The sequence below is a fragment of the Cynoglossus semilaevis genome, chromosome 14 (assembly GCF_000523025.1).
Source record: "Cynoglossus semilaevis isolate Cse_v1.0 chromosome 14, Cse_v1.0, whole genome shotgun sequence".
NCBI classification, from domain to species: domain Eukaryota; kingdom Metazoa; phylum Chordata; class Actinopteri; order Pleuronectiformes; family Cynoglossidae; genus Cynoglossus; species Cynoglossus semilaevis.
The window spans coordinates 23,039,665-23,065,742 of record NC_024320.1 but is presented as its reverse complement, the minus strand read 5'-3'; the positions used below and the strand labels follow the sequence as shown (position 1 = coordinate 23,065,742).

Here is a 26,078-nt window from a genome sequence, read left to right as displayed (position 1 = left end):
CTGACTTCCTGTGGGGGGGTGTACCTCATGTACTGATGAGTTGGCAGAGTTTAGCTTATGTGTACGATGTTTTAAGCTTGAATAATTCAGATTTGGAGCACATACAGTGAGAGGCATGTTTAGAATATCCCAGCAGCTCTGCAGCTGTGCTGAAACAGCTGTGTGGATTTGTGTTTTTCCACTTTATTTGTAGGCGCTGCCTGTGTGACTGCACATGGAACCAGGAGTGCGATTATTCCCCCGATGCAGTGGCTTTCTGCTCCATAACTCACGCGGCCTGGTAGACCTGAGCTTAATATCAGCTAATGTCAGAGAGGCTTAATGCTGACTACCTGCTGTTTCACTGGACACAGAGAGAGGGCAGGGGGAACGGAGCAGGTGATAAGGCTCGGGAAAGGAAAATGAATAGGGAAATAAATGAAAAGAGAAAAGGCTAAATCAAAAAAGCAAACCTGGGCAAAAGTTAGGGAGCGTGACACTAGAGGGCAGAAGTGTGAGGGAAATGGAAAACAGGAAAACAGCAGATAACAGCAGCCAAAGCTTCTTAAGGATTCTGGACCGTGTGTCAGACCGTGTGTGTCCACACACACACACACACACACAGGAGTAGTGCAAAGAGTCACATCTGCACTTTTATAATAACAAAATATAACAAAATAATATGCAGTAGTAAAAATAACAGTTGTGTCCATTAATGTTGACCTTTCCTACTTTTTCTGTCAAATGTATGGAAATATATACCGGTAACTATATTTACTATTTATATGGGTGTGGCATTAAAGGGTGCTTTATTATTCAAACGATGAGATATATTGTACTGCAATACTTGCTGATGTATTGAGTTTTTTTTCTTTTAATTTTTGACCCTCTTGTTGTCTATTTTTATTTTTAGAACATACCCCCCGGGCACACATTAACATAAAAGTAGTGCTGAAGCAAACTTTTCCAAATTATATTCTTTATTTATATTATCATTATACTTCTGCCTTTTCCCTGCAATACCGACGTTTCCCCAATAGTTGGCAGAGAAATTGATAAAAGCATCTTAGCATGACCCGGCCCCCGTGTTCAATTTTAGGACAATTGTGGCCCACAAGTCTAAAAGTGCTAAAGGGTCAAAAGGTGAAGGAAGTCATGAGAGAAGACGGCTGACTGAATGATGTATAAATATTTTCAGCAGCAGCAGCAGCAGACAGTTCTGGCCTGCAGGAAGGCCAGTCAAACATTCTGTCAAAGTCAGTGTTATTTGTTAAGCCTAAAATTCACAAAACACATTTTGCTTCAATTGACTTTTCAGTTTTGAAATGAAAATAAGATCTTGGAAAAAAACATATTAATGATAACTGAAGGAGAATATATCAGGTCGGTGTTTTACTGGGTTTTATCAACCATATAAAGTAGAGCAGAACAAGTTTTACAAATATTTTTTGAAACACCGAGTCAGATCGCACACTGAGTGAGCTTTTTGGCAATGGTGGCGAGAAAAATTCATCTCCAACAGATCCAGGCAGAGTCAGTGTTCAACTGTCTGCCTCAGCAGAGAGTGAAAAGGAAAGAGGGGGAGACAGCAGAGGGGAGAGAAGAGAGGGTGAAGGGGAGAGACGACAGGCAAGACTACACTAGACTGTTATCCAAGAAGTGTTGGTAGAACTGGGGCTGTCAATCGATTAAACTTTTAAGATTAAGATTCATTAGGACAAATCAATGTTTTTCTGTATTCTGTTGGAACAGGAAGTAGATGTCTGTGTGTCGCACCTGTTTTTACATGTGACTAATAAAAATGATGGAACTATTATTATAGAAAAATGTTATGAAATCATGTGAAACTCAATGTTCCGCTTTATAGAGTTGTCGGATCTTAGTCGTTACAGTGAAAACGTCAGTGATCTGTTGACAAATCCAGTAATCATCGTAAGTAGTCATCCATATTTACTCTTCACCACTCCCTGTATCTTTCTTTGATCTCAGAAGGGACAACATGACAACTTTGACAAAAGAAAGGCAACAATGAGTGGATTAACAGTGGGATTATGGGATATAGAGAGCGTGCCGTTCTGCCCTTGCGTTAAAAAAACATTAAAAAATTCAATCAGATTTATTTTCACTAATGAATTAATGGGATTAACGGATTCATTTCAGCAGACGGTACGGTTGAAGTAACAATTTCATCAGTGCTCTTAGAACCAAAAAAGAATCGCACGGAGTGAGACTTAATCAATGATAAAGTAACATTGTCAGTACTGACAGCAGTGTCAGGTTTGGTTCAGTTCTGTCAGTTACAGGAACCTGTGAAGTCGGCACCAGGCACCAGTGTGAATATCCTGACAGTGGAGCTGGAGATTAATATCTTAGGCTGAGAAACACTCATTTTTAATTTACACAAAAATAAAGAGCGTTCTTCCTCATAAGTACTGAGTACCGAGCCCTCGGTTGATGCTCCTTTTATACCCGACCTTGAAACCTGTTTCCAGATAACCTGCTGTTAGAGGAATATCCCAGAAGGCAGAGACGTTTTTTTGGCATTTCTGGTGATGCAAGTCGCTGACTATGGTGCCATCTGAAGGTGGGGGGTGATGCTGTGACCCTTTAGGAAAACGAACAATTACAACAATACAAAAAAAAAATTACTAATATTTTACAGTCTTAACTGCAAAGGCACCATTTCATCATTCTTTAAAAATAACAAGAAAAAAAAAACAATTACTCATACACAGGGAGCAGTCATTCCTAGAAAACTTGCTTAAAAATTTTAAATTATGAATATAATTTAACCATTTTCTATTGTTATTTTTGTTATTTCATAATATTATAATAATATTATGAAATAGAGATTATATGAAAGTGGATTAGAAAATATATATTCTACTTTTCATGTCATTTTTAGGTAGAAAGCACCTGAGGTTTCAGAGCGAACATTCGGCAGCGTTGTTCAGTGGCAGTTCCCATCGTAGTGAGGATGATAGTGTTTCAGAAGAATTTTTTTTTATTTTTTTTTTACATTTTTCTCTGTCACACAGTCCTGTGGGAAGAGGAGGAGGAGGAAGAGGAAGAGGAGAAGGGCACGTGTGAATATGAAACTGTTGTGACAGCAAAGTTTGACCATGCACTGACCGTTGGACGTGTGCCAGGATACATTACAGATATTAGAGATTGCCATTGTTGACAGGGTTTTCAGTCATTGTCACTTAGTGTAATTCAGCAGTTAGACAGAGAGAGGGGGAGGAGAGAGTAGGAAGGAGGGTAACAACAACAAGGAGGATGGAGTATTTACAATTTTCTGGCCTTATTTGATTAATAAGGATTTTTTTTAAAAAAAAACTTCATAATTTTTTATCAAAGAACCCCAATAGCATTTCTGGTCTTGCGTTTCTTCACAGAAGAATATGCAGCTTCACTAATATCTAGGCTTCAGTCCACTTCCTGTTCCTGGGTAGAAACAAACAGCATGCAGCCATTGTTAACGGTCTAAACCCTGAGTTAGCAGCTGGGTGATTTTTTATTTTTTTGTATTGATTAATGAAGTACAGCAGCAGTAAACTGGACTTGTAATTTCTTGTGCCCTGTAGCTGTGTTCCCTGATACCCCGTTACCTCGACCTGACATGATCACCCTACTCTGTTTTTTCAATTTTTTTCTTTAAAATAGCAAATTATATTTGAATTCATTAGCATCACAGCCAAACTATCATCTGTTTTTTATCATGTAGGTGTGTGCTGTCACTATATTACCTTACAGCAGTGGTTCCCAAAGTGAGGGGCGGGACCTCGCAGGACCTTGCTCGAGGTTACTATAATGAGGTCACAGCCAGGCAAATTAATAAAAAAAATGTTTTCTTATTTACTCACAGTGGGGTTGTGGGTTATTGCTTTGTATGACCTTTGTTTAACAACAATAGCAGTTTGATAGGAAGACTAATTATTTAGTTTCACTTTATTGTGATATTCATACTTTATTTCAATTTTTTAATTTATTCTTAAATTTTTTTAAATTTTATTTCCCTTTTTACCTCATTCATTTTTCCACTTTCATCCAGGGGTGTAATGTTAACAACTTCCATCAGGGGATCAGTAAAGTAATTTCTGATGCCGATACCGATAATGCTCTGTTGAGATTAAGGCAATAGCTCTAGATGCGTTGATGCGGAGAACTCAGAGATAACCCTATCCACAGAAGGGGGCGCTGCCTTACAAGTCAATACGATGGGCAGGTAATTACCACTTGAACTTTTTTTAAAACAGGCCGAAGAAAACAGTTCCTCTACAGTTCTTTGGTTGGAGCGTGTTGACAGACAGGGCTCCAGATAACATGGTGGTGTGTAATTATCATGCCAGTCATGTGAGGAGAGGCACACAAAGAGCGGCGGGCTGCTTGAGTCCATTACTGTAGATAAAATACAAAGCCTGGAAGAATATGATGAGACTTTAAATGCCCCAGCGTCTCGTTTATCAGACTTCATTATGCAGATAAATATGTGCATCAAGGTCTGGCGTCTGACTTTCAGAGCTCCGTTTATTCTCATCCTTTATTTGGGATTGTTCAAAGACCTCCTGGGCGGGAGTTTAATTGGACTACAGCTATCATTATTTTTATGCTGGTAAATAAAGCGGCGTTGTTTAGAAAGTGAAAGGAAACGCTCTTATTGTCCTTTTGTACATCGTTGACATAAGCGTCTGTGACCTTCTGATGATGGCACAGTTTTTCACCCCGACTTCTGAGTCACAGTTGCCCCTTGTTTTTCCTCTGTATATAGATGACAGACAAACTGTTCTGCCTCCTGATCATTAGGACAGAAAATAATCACAGTGTTCTGTTGTTCTTTTTGTCTTCTGTCAAGGTCTGGCACAAGCTGCTGTGCTTTACAAGATGATGAAGAGTGTAAAAGTTTTAGTTGTTCACCACTGGTCCATGTCAGGGCGCAGTAAGAACAGGCAGACAGGGGGCGTTATTAAAACCTAATGAGTTTGATCAGTTTTAAAGCTGTTTGACCAAATGACCATTTACTGCATTTCAGAGCAACGTTACTATAGTACAGAGGTTCTGAATTTGCTGCCACCTAGTGACTGGAGGCTTATTATCATTCAAGCATTACACCAGTGGTACGCGTGCCATAATACATTGGAAGCCCCTTGCATCCCCCCTGGCACCACACCCCGCCCCCCTGCCCCACCATTTGAGCATTACTGCTATAGTAATACCCGCAGTATACCGACACTGTTAATGTTATATTTAGTCCCAGTTTCTGAAAAACGTCTTATGTTTATGGTACAATTTGTTCTTAGGGATTTTAGTAACTAATGCAGAGGTCAGCGAGACACTGACCTCAAGGATTACAACACATAACACTAGCTGACCAATGCACGGCTGATTATGACGGAGAAACTTTAATGAGTATCAAATGAAATGCATTGGCAAATGTTTTTAAGTACAAGTATGAATATTTGAATAAAGTACAGGTGGTCCTCGGTTTACAAGGTCCTCAAGGTCTGGCTTTGGTGATTACATCTGTAGCACTCTTGTTCCGTCATTCTGACGTGCGAGTTGAAACATCTTTGTACACCATCCATTGGATTGTGCTGCATTCACTTCGTTTCTGTTGTTTGTTCGGAAACTTTTTGCCCTTCATTGTGGCTCTCAGGTGTAACCTGATATGGCGATATGACATTGACCCAAAGTCAACAAGACCCAAATGTGCGTCTTCCCAAAACCCTTCAAGTCCAAACCCAGTCTCCAGATCACTCAGTCTCCTCCTCTCTTCAGAATCCTTCCTCCACTGACCTACGGCTTCTTGAACACAGCTGTAGTAAGTCAGTGTGATACGAGTCTAAGGATAAACATCCCTGATTGTTTAATGACACTTCACATTAGCCTGTTTGTGGATTCTGCTCTTTAATAACTCTTTAATTCTCCATCGGGGAAACGTTTGCCCTGTGGGACACTCGGTGCTTTGTCTTTGTTATGACTCCTCTGACAGCTCCCACCAGCATTAGGCATCCATTTAAATTTCACATTTTACAGCTATTAGACATATTACACGCAACCAGATTGATCACATGACCCGGGCCTCGTAAATCGGTGCAGTACAACAAATTGGTGGTTGGCGCTCAAGGGTAAATGTGGTGTCATTTTCACAGCTGTGATGGAAAAGTGACAGGAGGTGAATAGGACGGATAATGAGTGATGATGTGAAAGGACACTTCTGGTAAATCAGCGCTTAAATCCAGGAAGTAGCGTTTAGCGTGACGTTATTGCCATAAAGACAGTAAAGGGTGAAATTGTTGCCAAATTACATGGAAATGAAATGATGCCTTTTGCTCTGTGTATTTGTAAATGTACTAGAGCCTGATGTTGTCTTAATGATATATATATCATTATCATTATTATATACCATTACGTATATATACTTATATATCACTGTTACTAGGAAAGATGTGTCCAAAGTCTGGTCTACGGCCCTGTATATTTAAAATATATATAAAATATTTTAAATAAATAAATAAATAAATAATAAAAACCTACAATTATTATTCCTAATTTTTTAAAGAGATTAAAATAATTGTTTTGTGAGTGATTTTTTTTTCTCTTTTTTTAATTATTTGGTGATCTTAACTTTTTAATTTTAATTTTAGATTTTAATATTTTTCTTTTGTGGCCTTTATTTCCATTCAGCTATGAAGACTATTAATATTGTCTTTTTATTAGAAAATTCCACTAATGTTTTATAAATATTAAGATGGACCAGTTTATTTTGGAGATGTTGAAAAATATTCATCTAAACTTAATAATAACACATAATTTAATTGTTGCCTTGACCAAATTTACACCAAATCAGTCAAATCATTTTTTTAATCTTTTTATTTGGTTTTAGAATTTTGTTTTCATTTTATTTTGTTTAAACTAAACTTTTTTTTAACAAAAACATGAAGAAGAACATTTCTCTAAATGTCCTCCATTAAGTCAGATCTGTTTTTCAATTCTATGTAGAAGAATAAAGGGTTGTCTTCTGCACCAGGTCACGACCTTTGTCATGTTCTTCAACTTGAAACAAATAATGTAATGGAACTAGAAGGAAAGGTGAAGAGGTTAACTTTCTCCTGTGGTTAAAAATCTGATGTTCGTTCTGATTTTAGAGTTGTTTATTTTTTTTATCCAATAAAACGTAACAGCAGAACATCTGACAAAGACTGAAATTTTAAATTTTCCAAATATGTTGGAGAATTATCATCATTTAGTTATTGTAATCTGAAAATATAAAATCTGTCTTAGAACTCTGACTTTCGCTCTTACATTTGGATTCGTTGTAAACATGGATCTTGAACGGTTTTTGAACCGTGTTCTAACAAACTCGTCCGACTACATATCTGATTTACAGTTGACCTTTTTTTACTTGATGATTTTCTGTTGTATTTAGTGTTTTGGGGTTTTTTTTTTGTTTTTTTTTGACAGCTTTTTGGCAGCATAACCTGCAGACCTCATCAGAGTTGTTTGGTATTTTTTGTTGTATTTGTCTTTTTTTTTTTTTCTTCCTGTCATATATTAAAGCAGAAAAGAGTTCTGGCTGAGTGCAGTCCTTTTTTAATGTAAAAGATTGACAGCATTCAGGAAAATCTTTCTATTTTTTTGAGTCAGAAAGACTTTTTATTCTTTTGTGTTTCAGGCGAAAGCTTTCCTCCTCCCTCCTGGCCCTTCTTGCAACCACTTTGACACAATTTCAGCTTCCACACTCCGCTGTAGCTCTGCTTGTTTTCAGATTTTCTGACATAACCCCTTTTATCAGCAGCGCACTGGCACCCAGCGGCCACTCCTCTACATTCTAAACACATTTTTTGAGCCTACCAGTCCACCGAGGGCATGACACCTGCTTCTGTTCAGACCATGATTCAACCATAAAGCCTCGACTTCAGCTTCTGATTCACTGCCTCCCCCTACATCCTCCCATCCCCTCTCCCTCTCTCTCTCTCTCTCCATGTGGTGAACTGGTCATAACTCTGTCCCGTCCAGACTCCAGTGGACAGGCAATCTTCTCACCTCAGTCAGAGCTGCAATCACTTCCCATCTGACATGTCCTGAAACTCATCTCTGCGTCCAATCTCACCTCTGAACTCCCACTCTGTGTCGGGCTTGGCTCCTGGCGTGTTGCTTATTTGTCAAACAAACACACGTTCTCACTACAGTCACATGTCAATGTCACTGTTGTTTAATTAGAAAACCCATATGTCCCCGATGGGGAAAATATATATATATATATATAGTTAAGACGTAAAAGACAAACAAAAAAGTGGTAACTGCTAATTATGTGTTTTTTCTTAATAGTTTCACTTTTTCCCATTTGCTTTTATCACCTTTCAAGCTGTGATTAATTAATCACGTCTTATACTTTATTTAAACTGTTGAGGGTTTATTATTATTATTAATATTATATCAAGCCTTTCTTCAAGTCTCCCCGAACATGTTTTAACGTAAATACATGCAGACTGATGATCAGGAGAGTACAGAGACGTTTTCAGTGGCACAGTGAAAGAGCAGCCTCTACTGGATAAAATTGTTACTGCGCTTTTTTCCTCCGTTTTCTCGTTAACATAATTATATTTACAGAAAATTAAAGCATTCTTATTCTAGTTGCTGTTTCTCAACAGCTTTATTCTAATTTGTTCATATTGTCTGTGGCTGGGTGTGTTGTCTTATGTTATTTAACAGAATTAAAGTTAATTTTCAACATTAGAAATGAGAAATCTGGATACATCTTCAGTCTTATTTAAAAAAACTTTTCTTTTTTTAAATTACCGGATTAGCTGCGCTTAATATGCAACAAAATCACCTTTAATCTCATCTGTTCAGATACATTTTCATCCGCTTATCCGTTACCGGGTCGCGGGAGCAGCAGTCGCCACCCAAATCACATTGCACCGTACCAAGCCCCCAAACCTTCCTGTGGGTGGTGAGTCCACTGGAAGGTACCAACCACCCTAACCGGGATTCAAACTTGTCCAGGAGGTTCCACACCAATGACAGAGACATTGCCTCTGGGCCAAAGCACCACTCATCTGTTCAGTATAACTTCTTTTTCTTAGTTTGTCAACTATCTTTTAAGAAAAACATATTCAATTATTTTAATATTTAATAATAATTATTCAAATATTGCAGAGACTATCCACATATAAAATATTGTTATATTATTTACTCATTTATTTATTGCATTTTTTAATTTTGTTTCCCCATCATAGTTTCTTCCTGGATGTCAATACCTCTTTTGTCCTCCAGGGTCAAAAATGACCCCCACCTTGTTATTATTATCATTATTTATGGTAGATGGTATAGATTATCAATCAATTTTGTGTTAGACTTTGATCTAAATTTAGTCCAACCCACAATCACAAAACACAGTCTTCCTGAAGTTGTTTACATAAATGTCAACTGCTAAAAGTAAAATTAAAATGTAATTTTGAGTCCGATTGACGTCAAACAAATGGTAATAAGAATTTGGCTTGTCGTCACTGGTTTGAATCCCACCAAATCTCCTGTGGTTTGTTGAGCAAACACACAAAAAAAATGTCCCTCTCTCCCGAGGCAGTAATCGAAGTCCCTGCTGTTTCCTAGTGATGTGTCTGTACCTGCACAGTAACCGTAAAATGTCTGATTCTTCTTCACTCTTCACTCTCCTAACGAAGACTATTTGACTGGTCACATGTTTCTGCCTCAGCCTGAGGAGCTTGGATCTTTCTTCCCCAGTGGTGGAGCACACTGAAAGTAGGACATTTAAGACATCCCAAAAAAAAGGCTAAGCTAATGTCACAATTCATTTTTCAAGATGGAGCTAATGTCTGAGTTTATGACATTACAAAGTTGTTACAACACAGATAAGGTGGCGCAGTGCATCATATCTAGAATTCTGACTTTTATTTTTCTATGTACGATAGTCAGAGAGTGAACTCTAGCAAAGAGCATGCTAACGCTAACAACTGTTGCTCTGTTACCCAGGGAGAAGCACTGACATTGATGCCTGACTGTGAAATAGAAAATAATGTATTGAGAAGTCCATGTGGGCAGCAGCCGACATGAATACTGAGCAGCACGGAGAGAAGAGACCTCAGAGAGAATGAGAGGTTTTAATTTACTGTACGTGTGTGAACTTGTCTTGGCTAATTATGTTCATCCCAGCAGAGTTAATTTACTAACACACTGGCTGCTGTGGTTTGTTTGCCTGATATTCTCATTTAAATGATAAGAATGTGCCACACGTAGACACGGGCAGAGTGGGAGGTCTGTTTGGCCTGGAGGGGGGTTCAAGACGGGGGGCTGGGGGGGGACTAGTGTCCAGTGCACTTAATGAACACACGCGGGCACTGAATGAAACATGAGTAAATACGCTGGCTGTTTGGCACAGCTCTGACTGGTCTAGACTCACATGTGGTCCAGTGGGAGGCGTAAACATGGAAGTTTCTTGGTTAATAAAATAAGAGGTGTTGTAGCTACATAGACTGAGGAATAGATCTACAGGGCTTAACCTGGCCTTGATGAATCTGATTAAAAGAATGTTGCTTTAGGACACGATTTAAACATTTTTTTTTCAGTTGATCATTCAGATTGTGTTTATTTAAAAAAAGTTTTAGGATGTGTTTTTGTTTTTTTAATTTCTTCTCCTCTTGACAGGAGCACAACCACAGTACACAGCAAGAAAATAAACATCGGGCATGCTGCCCCCATAAATTCTTTAAGGCATTGTTTCCCAAAGACTGGGTCACGACCCTCAGGTGGGTTCGCAAGAGGATTGTTTCCCAAAGACTGGGTCACGACCAGTTTTCACTTTTTTCGGTCGTCTCGCATCATGTTTCCGTTTCCCTGGAGTTTACGAATAATGTCTATTTACTTTTAAAATATGGGTCCCCAGAAAAAAAAAGTTTGGGAAACACTGCCTTTAAGGTGGCATGTAAATATATATATATATATCCTTCTTCATCTGCCTCCTTCCTCTGATTCATTTTATTTAGTTCACTAAAGTTTTCAGATATGGATTTGTATCTTTGCAGATGTCTAGAGAGTATTTAAGTCTAAATATGAGAAAACATTTTGTGCATGTATAAAATCAAAGGAGCCACAAAGGGAAACAGCTAAAATACATTTCTCCCATTAATATTTGCTTTTAGTTTCAACACCGTGGTGAAATGACTCTTATTTAAAACAACAGATAAACTTACATAAAGTTGAATGAAATGATTAAACAAAGACTTTTGATGTATTTATATTATTGCAGATTCATAAAGTAGTCTTCTCACATCCACATATGTTCTTGCTGCTCCAGAGAGGGCGCCGGTATAACTAATAGAGATAAATAACGATGGCTGCATTCCATTTAGCTGCCAGGGAGTAATAAAAGTGGGTCGCCACTCATTAGCATACCCCTGGATTCGGAGCAGGTAGGCAGAATGAAGTCAGATTTTTAAGTTAAGCTTTTTCAGCTAAATGTTAGCCATGAGGAAAAGCTCAGTGAGCTTTAGCCATCACGGTTAAAGCTCACTGTGACTGTTAGCGTGACACAGAAAAGATTTTAGCCCAGAGACAAGTGACAGGCTAATCTGACTTTGGTTTAAGTTATAGCGCAACACATAAATCTCTCTTCTTCTAATGAGCTGTCAGCTGAGCCAATGTCTCGCGGCCACCCACTGCCACACAAACATATAAATATCCACCCAGGGATTATAATGTTTTTTTTTTGTTTGTTTGTTTTTAAGAGCAGTGAACAAATCTTCCTCTGAACACCTTTAAATTCACTTAATTCTCACGACCTTTGTAAAAGAAGCGGTGGCTGAGACAACGGTCTACTCTGTCCTCAGATATTTTTAGCGGAGAGTGGAAGAATAAGGACATTTAATGATTTCATTTGTGAAGCACTGCAGACACCCCAGGCAAAAGCCGTGGTACTTTTATATAATCCTCCAAAGTGGATCAGTTTTGTTTTGAAGTGAGCTACTGGGTACATCACAGCGCTGGTCTTTTGATTTCGGAGAGGATGCTGTGAGCAAAGTGTCAAGGACGGTCTAAATCTGGGTTTGAGAATTTGTAGAGCTACGTATCATCTCGGTACAAGACAGGGCCTCTTTTATCGGTTCTCTGAGCCTCAGCATGAAGCTGGCTGATTTAATTTTGCAATCAATATGTTTTCTGTGACCATAAGCCATGGTAATCTTTTTATAGCTCCTCTTCTCCACCTCTCCCCTCTCATCTTTTGCCCTTGAATCAATCCTTCCACCCCACCACTGCAACACTGAGGCTGTGATTGCATCTAACGGGCTTCGTGGTTAGAGAAAGCACGGAGCGCCAGAGACAGAAGGAGAGGGAACAGAAAAATAATATTAAGAAAAATGAAGCAACGTCCCTGGAGTTCAAGTCGCACCAGGTCTGCGCTCTGAGGTTTAGTCCCCAAAGAGTGGATTATATGTGGCCCCCACGTGCCGCACTCCCACCATATTGTGGAGAAGCTCATAACATCTGACAGAGAATAAACCCCTGTGGTTTATGTCTGAACAGAATGGCTCTTTACACTGAAACTAGAAGTCGGCATAAAAAAAGACTGCTGTTCATTTTCACATTATTTACCTCTGTTTATGAGGATGCAGATGAACAGACCAAACCACATACAGTACAGTACATGAAGGAGTAAATGTGTGTGTTCTGGGGTCCTTTTTTCACTGGCAAATAAAGACCACAGAGAGAAAACATTTCAGTAGTGCAGGGAATGAGGTACAGTACTTAGATACTGTAGTTAAGTATCGTAAGTACTTATGTAAATACTTAAGTAAGTAAGTACTTACGATAGTGAAGTAACATGGGCACTTTACTATCATAAGTAACTAAGTAAGTACTTAATATTATGTATATTAAGTATTAAGTATCACACTTTTAGTTTTGTTCCAAGTTTAAATGTAATGATTTCCAGCTAAGGCCGTGTGAATCTGTTGATTACCAATGATACCAAACACAAGGTACATATGCAGGGGAGTATGTGGGCAGTGACGTTTGAAATGGACGTATCTATTTATGTAGAAGCCAGGAAAATAAATCAGACTGAATGTGTTCCGTTGGCTTTAATCACTGAAGTGTACGCAGGTCAACGCCACCTGCTGATCCTTCAATATAACTCACAGATTTCTTTTCCGTCATTATCCATAAACAGAAAAAGAAGTCTGCTTATCTTTCGCTACAGCTCTTTGTTTTTCCCTCATACTGGACGACAGCTGGTTTCTCTACTGGGCTGCCTGGCAACACACAAACACACCCACCCACTGTGTGACAGTGTTGACAGATACTGTAAAAACAGTGTCTCGCACAGTTTTAAAAATTAATGTTGGTGGAATAAATTACAACCATGCAAGGAACGTTTAAACTGTCAAATCATTTTCTTTAATATGAAACATGGTCTTAATAATTATGTGCAAGCAGTAAGTGTGGAAAAGTATTGAGATAGAAAAATGTGATATCAAACACACGGAAAATGGGAACAATCTCCCTGCCTATTAATGATTAAGGGAACCAGCAGCTGGGGAGGAAGTAGAACGTGAATAAATTGTTGATGTTTTAACTGATTTCAAACTTCTCACAAACTCGTAAATGGGGTTAAATTTATTTTTCATGCAGAAGGCACAGAAAATATTTTCACCTTGTTTACTGACCGACTTATTTTTGTTTGTTCAACCTGAACAAATATGGACTTTAACACACAGCTTGAAAAAAATGGAAGTTTTGTAACGAGCAGTTTGAGGTGCAGCATGTTTAGCATATGTGCGGGATAATTATTGGCCTAATAATATATGTTATATATAATATATTTTTGGTCAGCACCTAGTCGTCGTTTTTTCATCTCGACTCTTACCCATGAGACTTGAAGGACCTGCAGTAAGTGCTGCGTTCAAGTCGCGACAGTATAATTGGAAAACAACTTTCTGATTAGAAACAACTGCTAACTAGGGTTTTGGAGCAAAAGCTGTGGACGTGTTGACTTGTGGTGGTTTGATTATTGTCCTCTGTCCACAAGGTGGTGCTGAAGAAATAGTTTTGAAATGACTTGCAGCAAGAGGATTACCAATGAAGCTGCAGAGTTAGCATTATCTAGTTTGGTTAGAATGGTCTCCCTGTGTGTGCATGGGTTTTCCAGCTGAAGTGGTATAAGACAATTAGACAGTCAGGTGGAAATGTCAGTGTGAATGGTTGTCTCTACATGTGGCCCTGGGGTGGACACATGAACCCTCCAGGGTGTCACTGTCACACCGTCTTCCTCCCCTCCTCACCTCCTACCTTAGCCATCTGAGAGATCAGGTGACAGAGGATGAATGAATGTAGACAGTGCCATTTCACCTCACCCAAACATGTCAATTTGTTTTTATGTCACTAAACCTAAGTCTGTCAGGAACAAAACCTTAGCCCTAATGCTAACTGCTAACCTTATGAATGAATAGTTAAAAGATGTAGATATACTGTATTGTTTGTTTAATGTGTATAATGAGATTATTTAGATGAACTGCTCACACAAACTGCATTTTTATTCTTTTGGGGTTTTTTTCAGTGACAACAATTTCATCAAGGACTTTCCGCAGCTCGCCGATGGTCTTATGGTCATCCCTCTGCCGGTAGAAGAACAGTGTAGAGGGGTCTTGTCAGAGCCCCAGCCCAACCTGCAGCTCCTTACAGGTGAGTCTGTTCACAATCTGTCTGTGGATTTTTGATTAATTTCTATCAACATCATAGCCTTCATTACCAACAGGATGACCCATAATGCTTCTCTGTTGCTTTCCTTTGACATGTGAAATTTAAAGCCTTTTTAACTAAATGAGATTTTGCTCCATATCGACCCATGAGTTTATTTTTTATTTTTGAAAATGAGAATGGAAGTTTGAATTTATCTTTTTTTGACTTCCTCTCATCCATACAGAAACTGTATTTTTCACTGCTTGTGAATGAAAAAAAAAACTCCCAAAAAGTCCAGAATCACAGACTCCTTCAGCAGTTTTCTCTCCTTACATTCCACTTTTGTGGCTTTAGTTCTGAACTGTTGTGAAAGTTTGGTAATTGAATTGCAGAGAAAGGCAAGATTGCACTCACTTCTAATGTCAGCAATCCAATTGGAGTTAAAGCTGCACTATATATCTACCATCGATCCAGGAGCAGCTGGGATATGGGCTGTGATAATAAATGATGTTACAGCAGTAATGGATAACAGTTGGTCGGCAATAAACCACTCAAATGAAATGATGGATTTTATTCATCTTCTCATTTACTTTGAATTTTAGCAGGACTTTGCCGCCGCTCTGTGCTGTCTAATTTGTTTTGAATGGTTGTATTTGTTGACGTCTTTATATCTCATTTTGTCTTAAATTCCCATTTTGTTCACCCCCCCCCACCCTGTCCTCCTCAGGGGATGCCCAGTTTAATGAGGCAGTGGGCTACCCAATGGTCCAGCAGTGGAGAGTCCGCAGCAATCTGTATAAAGTCAAACTTAGCTCCATTACACTGTCCACAGGTCAGCACCACCATAACACAGCCGTTTATTTTTTTTACGTTTTTTTATGTCAAAATTACACATTTTGGATCATTTTCTTGTTCTGGTAGATTTTTCCAAAGTGCTGAAGACACTGTCAGCAGACAGCACAAGAGACGAGCTCCTGGTGTTTCTTCACAATTATGGCAGCCACTATATGTCAGAGGCTCTGTATGGTTCTGAGCTGAGTTGCAGCATCTACTTCCCCAGCAAGAAGGCCCAGCAGCAGCTCTGGCTGCAGTACCAGAAAGGTGAGTGCCAACAAACAAGAGGGGATGTCAAAAAACAAAAAAGGGGAAAAATGTTTAACAGTTTTGCTTTCAAAACTTGAGTGAAACTGTTATCTTCAACAGTGTTAATCAGTCTACAGCAGTGGTCACTAACCTTTTGGAAACTTGGAAATACAGTAGTAGACACTCTTTTTACCACTGTCATTGAACCCATTTGAATATAATTGCAATAACTGATTCAAAACGCACAGTAACAGTACAATGTGTGACCCTCTTGTTGACTAGTTTTATTTTTAGAACATACCTTGTGGCCACTTTAGGTTGTCCACAGGGGCTACCAGGAGCCCGCAACCCCCAATTTAGTGACTCCTGGTCTACAGTCTCCCCACAATCTGTTTCAATCAGCTGGTCACCTGTAGACTTACTTACTGTCCTCAGCTCTGATGCTGGTCTGAGCTGGAGTTGAAGCCTCTGCAACTGCGTTAGTCTTTTAGATGGTATTTAAAGCTTGAGATTCGCATGCCGTCATTTGCACACTTTTGTGCAAATGACAGCTTGCGTACAGACTCCACATTGTGAATGGAAAATTGGATAATTTGGAATATTTGGATATAGTCTCAAATATTTCACAAACACACCTTACTAGTTTTGAAATTCTTTTTATTGACCTCAGATTTAACAATTCAAACATATAGTGATTTCTGTAATGTGTTCAACACATTTTACAATTCACCGCCTTTAAAAAAATAAAACACTCAAAAAGGAACATGTACCCACCTGTATGTGTTTGTATGGATGTCAAATGGCTTTTCAATTAAGCAGATTTCTATACCCTTCAAACAGACCCTCTCTACTGACTGCACCTAAGGAAAGGACATTGATTTTACCAGTTCTTACAAACTCAAACATAGTGATGTCATAACAATGTCTGATGTTGATCACACCGACACAAGGACACTTGGATTTTTTCTATAGATCATATTATTATTATACATCACTATATATATCACTATATATGATGTATAGTGATTATACATCACTGCAATAATGTCTTTTATTCTCTAATAATGACTTATTCTAGGGACAAAATGGAAAAAAACAAAAAAACACAAGTCAAATAGTACAATGTCAAAGATGACTTGCATTCATCGCTGTCTCTCACCCTCTGTGGTCTTATCATGTAACAGGTCTAATGTAAAACAAGAGAAGCACCAGGAATTGACAAGAAGAGACTAAAATCTGAATTACATCCATTTCCATGTCATCTGAACAATTTTTCAATTACCGTTCACTTTTCTTAGCTCACTTTTTATATTGGACATAACATCAGATCATAACATCATTAATCAGGGCAACAGGTATATGCTAAAGTCAGCTGTTAGAAACTGTCAGCTTTAGTAAGGCCATATTTGAATTGGAGGTGTAGGAATACCTCAGCACGTGTATACTGTACTTGGTATTCCTGTATGTAGTCTAAATATCTAGGCCGTATTAAACACTTTAAATACCAGTATTGTAGCCTTAAACTTATTAGATTTGCATTTGTTTAGCAGTGAAGACATAAACCAATTTTAAGAGATAAGCTAGTGCAGATGCTAATAAAAACTAGCTTAAGCAGCACTAGCATTAACTACCGTATGGTTGTTGTCTTTACAATATCACAGCAGACTAGAGAATTGCGATTGCAAGTGTCTTCTGCTGAATGGTGACCTGAGGGAGACACGGCGACACAAAAATCGAACTCCCAGAGTTCTACAGCCATCTCTGCTGTGATGCTTGGTTTGTTTTCACAGCCCCTAGGAGACAGTGATATGGTAGAACTATCCAATAAATTATGGATTTTTTAAAAAAGTACGTTGGTAAACTATTTTTAAGTCGTCAAATTCTACACTACCCTGAAGTTTAATGCTGTTGTGGCCTTTGGAGTTTTTTGGTGCTGTTTGCATTGGCAGTGCAACAAAATGAATGTGAAGACAAGTGTATAATGAAGTTCAGCCCAGGTGAAATAGGACAAACACAGCCAAGGAGCTGTGCCCTGCATATTTTAGGGCACTGCAGGTTCCTGATGTCACATGGGAATCTTACTCGGTTATTAATGACAGTTACAGTGGAATACCCAGACAGCAATGCTGCAAAGTCTGTAGAGAATCTATTTAGTTCAAACTAGGTGGCGAGTTGGAAGAATACACCATCTCATAGCTACAGCCAGAAGACGGGATGAATAACTATGACACCCAAGGGAAATGTAGTGTTTACTTTGTCTTCCCGGTCATCGACAACACAAGGGAGGATGTGACTGGATGTAAACACAGAGTTAAATGAGAACACACTAACATTAACATCGTCAAGATTCACATTTAGTCTCCAGCAACCTGTTGTATAATTATTAGGGCTGTCAAATGAATGCCTTAACTCTTGATTGACTTACTGAGCTGATTAAAATTTTAGCACATTTTAAGGCATAAGCAGAATAATGTGCACTGTGCATCCACTTAACATTGATCTTATACACAGTCCATACACGTTGTTGAATAAAGGTTTTTGTTTCACCAATGCAACTTGAGCTTAAATATAACATCTCAAAACCCAGTGTGTTTATGGAGGCTTCAACTAGATGCTTGAATCAGACCAGGATGTGAGTTAGTCTACAGACAATATGCTGACTGAGACAGTGTGAGAATGCAGCCTGATCAATATTGTTGAGATCAACAGCATCACCAAAGTTTTGAAAGAAACTCTTGATACCTTCCAACAGCCACTGTCATGATGCAAAGTAAAGACTAATATCAACCAGCTCTCTATGAAGCAACATTTTGTCTAAATTCTGTTAATTTATCTCAATTGTGATTAATCAACAGCTTCCCTGTGATAAATAAAAATACATTTTACATTTTTGACAGCCTTAATAATTACTTAATATTAACTCTATGTATTCTAATAATACAGTAAATTATGTACTACTACTCAGCTTTGGTCAACTTTCCCTTACTCATAAACCCTTAAATAACCTTTAAGAAATTAGTGTTTGATAGTTTCTTGATGTAATATTGCCCAAACTATAGACCTGAATGTGTATGAATACTAGGTCCTCATTGTTTTCTAAAATGTATGTAACCAGTAACTTTAAAGCTGCCAGCTGCATTCAGTTACATTATTACTTGTGCTACATAACCCGAAGGAAACAGTGATTTGTCAGTAGTAAAGTGCTTTACAGGCTGATCGCCTTTGTACGTTTCATCACATGAACGTGTGTTTATGTTCAACTTCTCTTTCTGACATGTTTGCTGTTGTAAAGTGGAGTCAAATTTATAAGTCGGACTTAAGTGTTAAAACATCAGCTGAGAAAGGGGTCATCTTTAACTTGTACCTGCATTATTTTTACAAGAACTGCTTTATTTTAATGTAACAATAGTCACAATGAAGTGTTGTGATCCATTTACATAAATCTGACAAAAAGCAGCTCAAGTTTCTGATGTTCAGTTTGGAGGTATTATATTATGATCCAGTGGCCTTGAACTGAACCAAACCAACCGGGACATTTATTTATACTTAAAACTTGAATGTGTGCCAGAGTAAGAATAGACTGGACTGCGGCCTAACTGAAGAGACAGATAATAATTTTGGAACCTTTCCCTGACCAGTACACCCTTAACCCCACACACCTGTGATTTAACCTCTAAATGACCATGCATTGGTGCTGTCAGGCTGGAGTTTGTTTTTCTCTAAGAGGTGGAAGAGTGCCTCCTCTGAATATATGAGTAGACTTTTACACAGTGGTCCCAACAGTCCAGCACCAGCAGCTGTCCTTTCTGGGTGGTGGCCACTCCCACAGGACAGGTCAGCCCTTCCCGGATGAGAATTTTGAATCCACCCTCTTTGGGAAATTGAAGAATTTCTTTTCTGCCACTGTCCGTTACCAGCAAGTCCCCATTGGCATCCACACACATCCCAGTGATGCAGCGGAAGTCTTCTGATTCGGAGAAAAAATGACTGAGCTGCTTGCCCAGCTGCCCGTCAGTACCTACTGAACCAATAGAGAAGCCCCCCTCCAAGTGGGGCTCATTGTGACGTTTTTCAAAGTTCAGTGCTAGGCCCTGGGTGAAGTAAACTGTTCCAGCAGAATCACAAGTCACAAATTTGGGCCTCACAGCAGAGCACAGGCGATTGTAACTCACCACGCCAACATTGCGGTCCACTGCCAGGCACCACAGCTTGCCACCTTCCACATCTGACACTACAAACTGACCTGATGGCATGGCAGCAATGCCCCACGGTTTAATCAGTTGGTTCTTGTGGCAGGCCACACAGTGTCCATCCATGGTGTAGATTTTAACAGAGTTGTCGTAGTTATCAGTGATCCCAATCAGACCTTGAGGAGTTACAGCGATGGACAATGGGACCAGGTTCGGTAGGTCAGCCCCAAGAAAGCTGAGGACGAAGTTGTCAATGCTACTGGCATTGCGGCGGATTTCCCGTTGGAAACCTTTGCGGTTAAAAATCTGAACACGGTAGTTTCCACGATCCGCCACCAGCACTTCACCTTGCAGCGTCACACAGATGCTGACAGGTAAATTGAACATACCAGGTAACGTTCCTTTGGAGCCCATCTTCTTCACAAACAGGCAGGCTGGCAGCACTGCACTTGCTCCAGGTCTTCTAGGTGATCCTCCGCCTTCATCCATGGACTTTGACTTGAAGCTGCCTGGTGAACTAAACACTCCCTCCTCTACAACCATATCTGTATCTCGGTAAAGATCCTCTGAAGCTGTCGTCCCGCCAGTGGCACCTTCTTCTCCAGAATACCCGTCTGCAAAACCCTCAAGTGCGTTTTCCAGCCTACTCCCTTCATCTTCTATATTGACTGTGTTAGTGTTTGTGTTCAACTGGCCTATTTGTAAAGGTGTGGAATGATCTGCTTGGACCAGCTGTGGCTCTTGCAGTTGAAACATGGTGGGCAGGCTGCTGTTTAGGTCCAATTCCTCATCATCACTTTCTCCACCATCATCCTTAAGTAAGGCAATGTCACTCTGCCTCACTCGTATCGTAAGATAATCACATCGTGACACTACTTTGACCTCAGCAATGTTGAGAAGATAAGTCTGCTCTTCCAACACCTGTCCATTGTGTTTCTCAACTTCTGTCATGGAGGCATTAAACGTTCTTCTAGACCTGCTGAGCTCCTCATGGAGATGTTGCTCCACTGTGGTGTAGTCCTGCTGCACTGAACGATACTTTAATCTCAAAGCCTTGGAAATGTTTTCAATTGCTGTCTTTTTCTTTTGAATTTCACCCATGATGTTACGTAAAGCAGACAGCCTGTCACCTAGTTCTTTACGACGCTGATCTGCAGCATCCCTGATTGGTTGAACTGTATGGCCTTGATGCTGGTGGCCCTCCCCTTTACAACACTCACAAAGAACCGTGGCACATTCATGGCAGTACTGTCGTGGTAAACGGTTGCAACAAGACTTGCACATTAGCGCAGCAGCGGTGGCACTGCACGATAAAGTACAGTCAAGTATCTTCAGCACAGTCAGATTATCGGCCAGCTGCGAGATGCTGCTCATGCGCGACACCTTGCTGCAGAAAGGGCAGCGAACACCATTGATTGTATTTGCCAAGAGCTTCTCTAGACACTGCCGACACACTGTATGACCACACTGCAGGAGTTTAGGTCTCATCAGTTCCTGGTTGTAGGTCTCCAGACAGATAGGACATTCAAGTATCTCTCTCATTAGATCTGGGTCCAGTTGAGGACCTGGTGATGCCATTTTGCTTCTGTGAAAACATTAAAATAAACATTTCAGAGTTTCTGCTAGTTACATTAATCATTGCTGTCATTGCTTCAAAATAAGGCAATAATGTTATATTATTCATCTGGGGTAGGGATAATAGTTTGATGTAATTGTACTGTAATACATTAGCAATGCAAATTGATTATAAATGTAGTATGCATGTAATTTTATGCAGTAAATATTTGAGTAATGTACCAGTATGTTAGCCACACATAGCATCCATACTAGCTAATATTTATTTTGTACTTCTGTTAGCCTACTGTCAATGGCCCACGGTTGTTTATGGTCAGAGTATCAGTCTCAAACAGAAGCATAACACACTCAAACCCAAAATCACTTTGCTTACAATTCTGCAACTGACTGGCTAAATTACATGAAAAGAAATTTCTCGAAATAATGATTGAAATGTTTATATGTGCATGTGCCATACAGTAACTCAATACATTTTATTTGTTTTATTGTGGAGAAGGATATGTTGTTCATAGAGTGCATTCGATTTCAGTTTCTAAATGAATACAGTGTTCTTAAGTATAGACTCACAAAAAACAAAGACTGGCCTGCAGTTTAGTTTGTGCAGCTGTGGATATATTTATTAAGTATTCTGATGTAAAGTACAAATAAGTGCAGTAGTCGTTATAAAAACACACAAGGAAGGTGACTTTGACGTTGACAACATTTGGACATTTTTGAATCCCCCTTAACGTCGCAGTGTTATGCTAAGTATTGCTAACAGTTATTAATAACATCGCCCGTTTTTATAGAAACGACAGCAGAATTCTGAACTAATGTAAACTTTAAAATTGAGATTAGGCTTTTTGACGCATCCATGTTTTTACTAAATACAACTCGGTTGGCGTGTTAACTGACACCAGCATCAAAGGCGGTGCTAATGACAATGTGATGCACAAGCTAACATCGCTAACACCGCACTACAACAGGATAATAAACGCACGTTAGGACCGGTTGTGTTCATTTTTTGTAAATTCTTCCCTGGAACATCTGAGGCCTCATCCCACAAAACGTTAACACTTCTCTTTAAATATTGAATCGATTAAAAAAAACCATGACAGCTTGTTATCCCGACACAGCCTCTTACCAATGTATTTATATATTTTTTTTTTTTTTCATTCAACGAAAAGTTACCTTTTGTTCTGTGACGGTTGATTTGAAGTAAGGATGTATTTATTGGACGTGCTCTGTTTGCTGCTGCAGCTGCCAGTGCGAGAGACTGCAGTGATGGCTACGTCACCTACGTCAGGCAGCCGGGATGTTACGTAATACGCATAGACTCACGGAAGTACTTTTATTGTCCTGACATACGCATAGACTCACGGAAGTACTTTTAATGTCCTGACAATTTGGCAGCCCGTTTACGCCAACGTAACGTTATTAATAATAGAAAAAGAAAAGAAAAAAATCGATGTTTGATCCAACTGTGATTCTAAAAAACGTTTACAAAATATACTAAAATACATACTGTCTTATTGTTAGAAATCTTCTCAAATGATTGCCATAAAGTCCCATAATATTGAGATACAAAGACAAACAAAGAAAACTGTAAAAAAAAAAGACGCTATCATATAATCTGTAAATTAGTCATTCATACTTTGACTATGACACTATCTAAGTAAGAAAATATATAATTATATTCAAATAGAAAAACAGTGTTATAAGGACATTTCCTACCTACAATAAACATCATAATAAGTTAATCTGCGTTAAATGTACTTGTAAGTAAAAGTTTGAATTTACTTCCCACACTGTAGGGGAGTGGGCAGCACAGTTTATAATGGAGACTGGACTACTGTCTAATTCCTACATACAGCGATAAACACCTTTAAAAAAAATCCCTTTCGTTTTTATTTGTATTCTTGTCATGGCCGGTCATCTGTTATGTGGTAGTGTTTTCTAGTGTTGTGCAAACTAAAACGTTTCTAACTTAGCTTGTTTTAACCTGAATATTTTTCTTAATTGAGCTGCGTATATTCGAATATCTTGCATTAATTTACACTGTCACTTCCAATAATTTGAGGGATATTCAATTTATACATTTGTTTTGAAAATTGAAATATATGCCTATTTGAGACGTCTAGTAATTTCATAGATAGGCCACTAGATGTCAGAATACGACAATTCTAGTAGACGACTAGTACAGACATCTCAGATATCTGTACTATCTGTTTTCTGTCCGTACAGTACATAAGCTGCAGTGGTGTTTTAGTTTAGTTTTTGTTTGTTTTTTTTGCTTTTCTATACTCCCCTTCTTGTTCCTTTGTTTTAAAACAAGTCAAATTATCTGATAAAATTTACTTTTTGTATACTTTGCTATGTTAAACATTGTCTTACATTCAATGTGTGTATTTATTTTTAGCTATAAGGCTGTAAAATATTTAGTACCTTAGTTTAGATATAACAAGTATTTGTAAAAAATAGGAAAGCCATGGTACATCTAGCACATGCTGCTGTTTCCGTAAAGCAAAATCAACAATGCCAACAGCAACCATATCCAACAGCATCGGTGTGAAATTGCTATGGAAGGTATGTAACACCTTGTTGTTGTTGCCCAGGCAACATAATCTCGGTCAGAGTGGACTTCTCCCCGATGAGTAATTATACTGCAACCAGTCTACAAAGACATTTTAATTAACAAGGGCGGGGTGAGATCAATGGCAAAGGAAATACACTCCATTCATCTTTTATCCAGTGTCTGATGACAGACAAGTGTTGCATAAACATTACATTCATACCAGACAGCAAAGAGCTGTGGTGGTTTATAAAGAAAGAAAATGACAGGCCCCTCCTTTAACCAACCACAAATGCATGTGGTCCAGTTTAATGTGTCCTTGTGAAGGGTGTTGATCAGATTTGAATGAAACTGAATGTTGCTTAAACACAGAGAGACAAACACAGCATGTTTCTGAGTGACCTCAGATTCTCAAAGTAATAAACAAAGGTAATGAATTAGGAGACGGTTGTATATACAAGGATCATGATAAAGCCAATGATTGTTTCTATTGTTTTTTTCTTTCTTTTCCTTTTCTGTACTTTACTAAACAACACATTGAACTAGTTCATTGTAGTTAATAATGTGAATGTTAATGTTTTTGTTGTGACTCCAGATACAAGCAGAAATGCCACAGTGACTCGCACGGTCTTAGTGTTGAGAAAGTGACAGCAGCGTTTTTCTGGGTCTGTGTTGTTTCAAGACATGGATATAATTGGACTGTGGGGGCCACCCCTCCAGCCTGTTTACATACTGCTGAACATTAAGTTACCACCCACCCTTTCAACTACATGCTGGTGTCTCACAGACCTACACAGAGAACATGCCACCAGGACATCCATCACGACGTATTCAAGACTCAATTTCCCCACTCGCGTATAAACACGACAAAGTTCATAGCTGTAGTTGAGGACAGGGGTCATGTCTGTGTTTTGTTCTGAGGCCGTGTGAGTTACATCGACCCGATGTGCACTTTACATTTGTACACACTTCTCCACACTATCTCCAATATAGGATTTGTTAGATAAATATATTGACAACTTGTAGCCATGACTGTTTGGCTTTTATCTGTGCACTTTGCATAAAGTTTTGCCTTTTCAAAACATGTTTTTAATTAATAGAATGTCATTAAAATACAAACATACATATTTATATCCATGCTATTAATTGAGCTGTGATATTGATTGAGCTCAAGCCTACACACTTAACGTCTCACCTGTATTTCAATGATTTCCAGTTCATTGCATATTTTGTGAAACCGAACCTAAGGAAGTATCGGTACTGGAACTCGTTATCGGTCAGTAAAATACGCAGACAACACTAGTTGATATGCTTACAGCGGTATAGCTTTGCTTTTTTCTTAGTTGAGAGACTTTTAATGTTGTTTTTCGTATGTCACATAGCAAGTAATCTAATTATTAACTAGTAAATTAATTATTAACTCCGCTCCGCACACGTGTCGTATATTCTTGTAAAGACGACAGATTACAAACAGAGAACACTGCCAAACGCTGCCAAATCCACACATATGGAGTGTCTACGTCAGTGTGTCACGTGACCAATGTGAACTCCTGCTTCTGCCTCTTTGACTTCCTTCAGTGAGTTGGTCTGTCGTCTGAAAGGGGAAAAGATGAAAATAAATTCCCTCGAACTCCAGTGGGAGCATTAAACCGTGGTTAATTGACATAGGAGAAGAAGCCAGGGACACCCACTCCCCCCCTCCCCGTTGAGCCATCTATCCTTTGCCTGTGAAGTCGATGACAGTAAGGGATTAGTTGTTGTTTGTTTTTTCCACTCTTCTCCTTTGTAGCAAGTAAAACAAATCCAGATGCCGAGTCTGTCCACACTTGAGGGACCTGTGAAATTTCCTCGCTCCCTTAAACAAAGTCTCGTAATCTGTTTAATGAGCGGGGTTTCCCTAACAATTTAGGAAAATATTCTGCGTTTTAAACGTTTGTTAAAGTCGAAGGAAAAGCACATTTGGCGAAACATGTTTTGTTTTCACCCTTATTAAATTTTTTTTT

At 38.9% G+C, this 26,078-nt stretch overlaps 2 protein-coding genes across 2 annotated transcripts in view; one reads left to right on the top strand and one right to left on the bottom strand.

Moving 5' to 3' along the window:
• Window positions 1–26,078, top strand: part of astn2 (astrotactin 2) — a 220,838-nt gene that overhangs the window by 156,122 nt on the left and 38,638 nt on the right. Inside the window, exons 14-16 of the mRNA XM_025061990.1 lie at window positions 14,555–14,679; window positions 15,404–15,508; window positions 15,598–15,777. Coding sequence (XP_024917758.1) covers window positions 14,555–14,679; window positions 15,404–15,508; window positions 15,598–15,777 — 410 coding nt within the window. The remainder of the gene's footprint in view (window positions 1–14,554; window positions 14,680–15,403; window positions 15,509–15,597; window positions 15,778–26,078) is intronic.
• Window positions 16,400–22,826, bottom strand: trim32 (tripartite motif containing 32). Its single transcript, XM_008325928.3, has 2 exons — window positions 22,695–22,826; window positions 16,400–21,534 (listed from the first exon to the last, which is right to left on the bottom strand). Exon 2 carries the CDS (start codon window positions 21,525–21,527, stop codon window positions 19,479–19,481), a length of 2,049 nt encoding a protein of 682 aa, XP_008324150.1. The 5' UTR covers window positions 21,528–21,534; window positions 22,695–22,826; the 3' UTR covers window positions 16,400–19,478.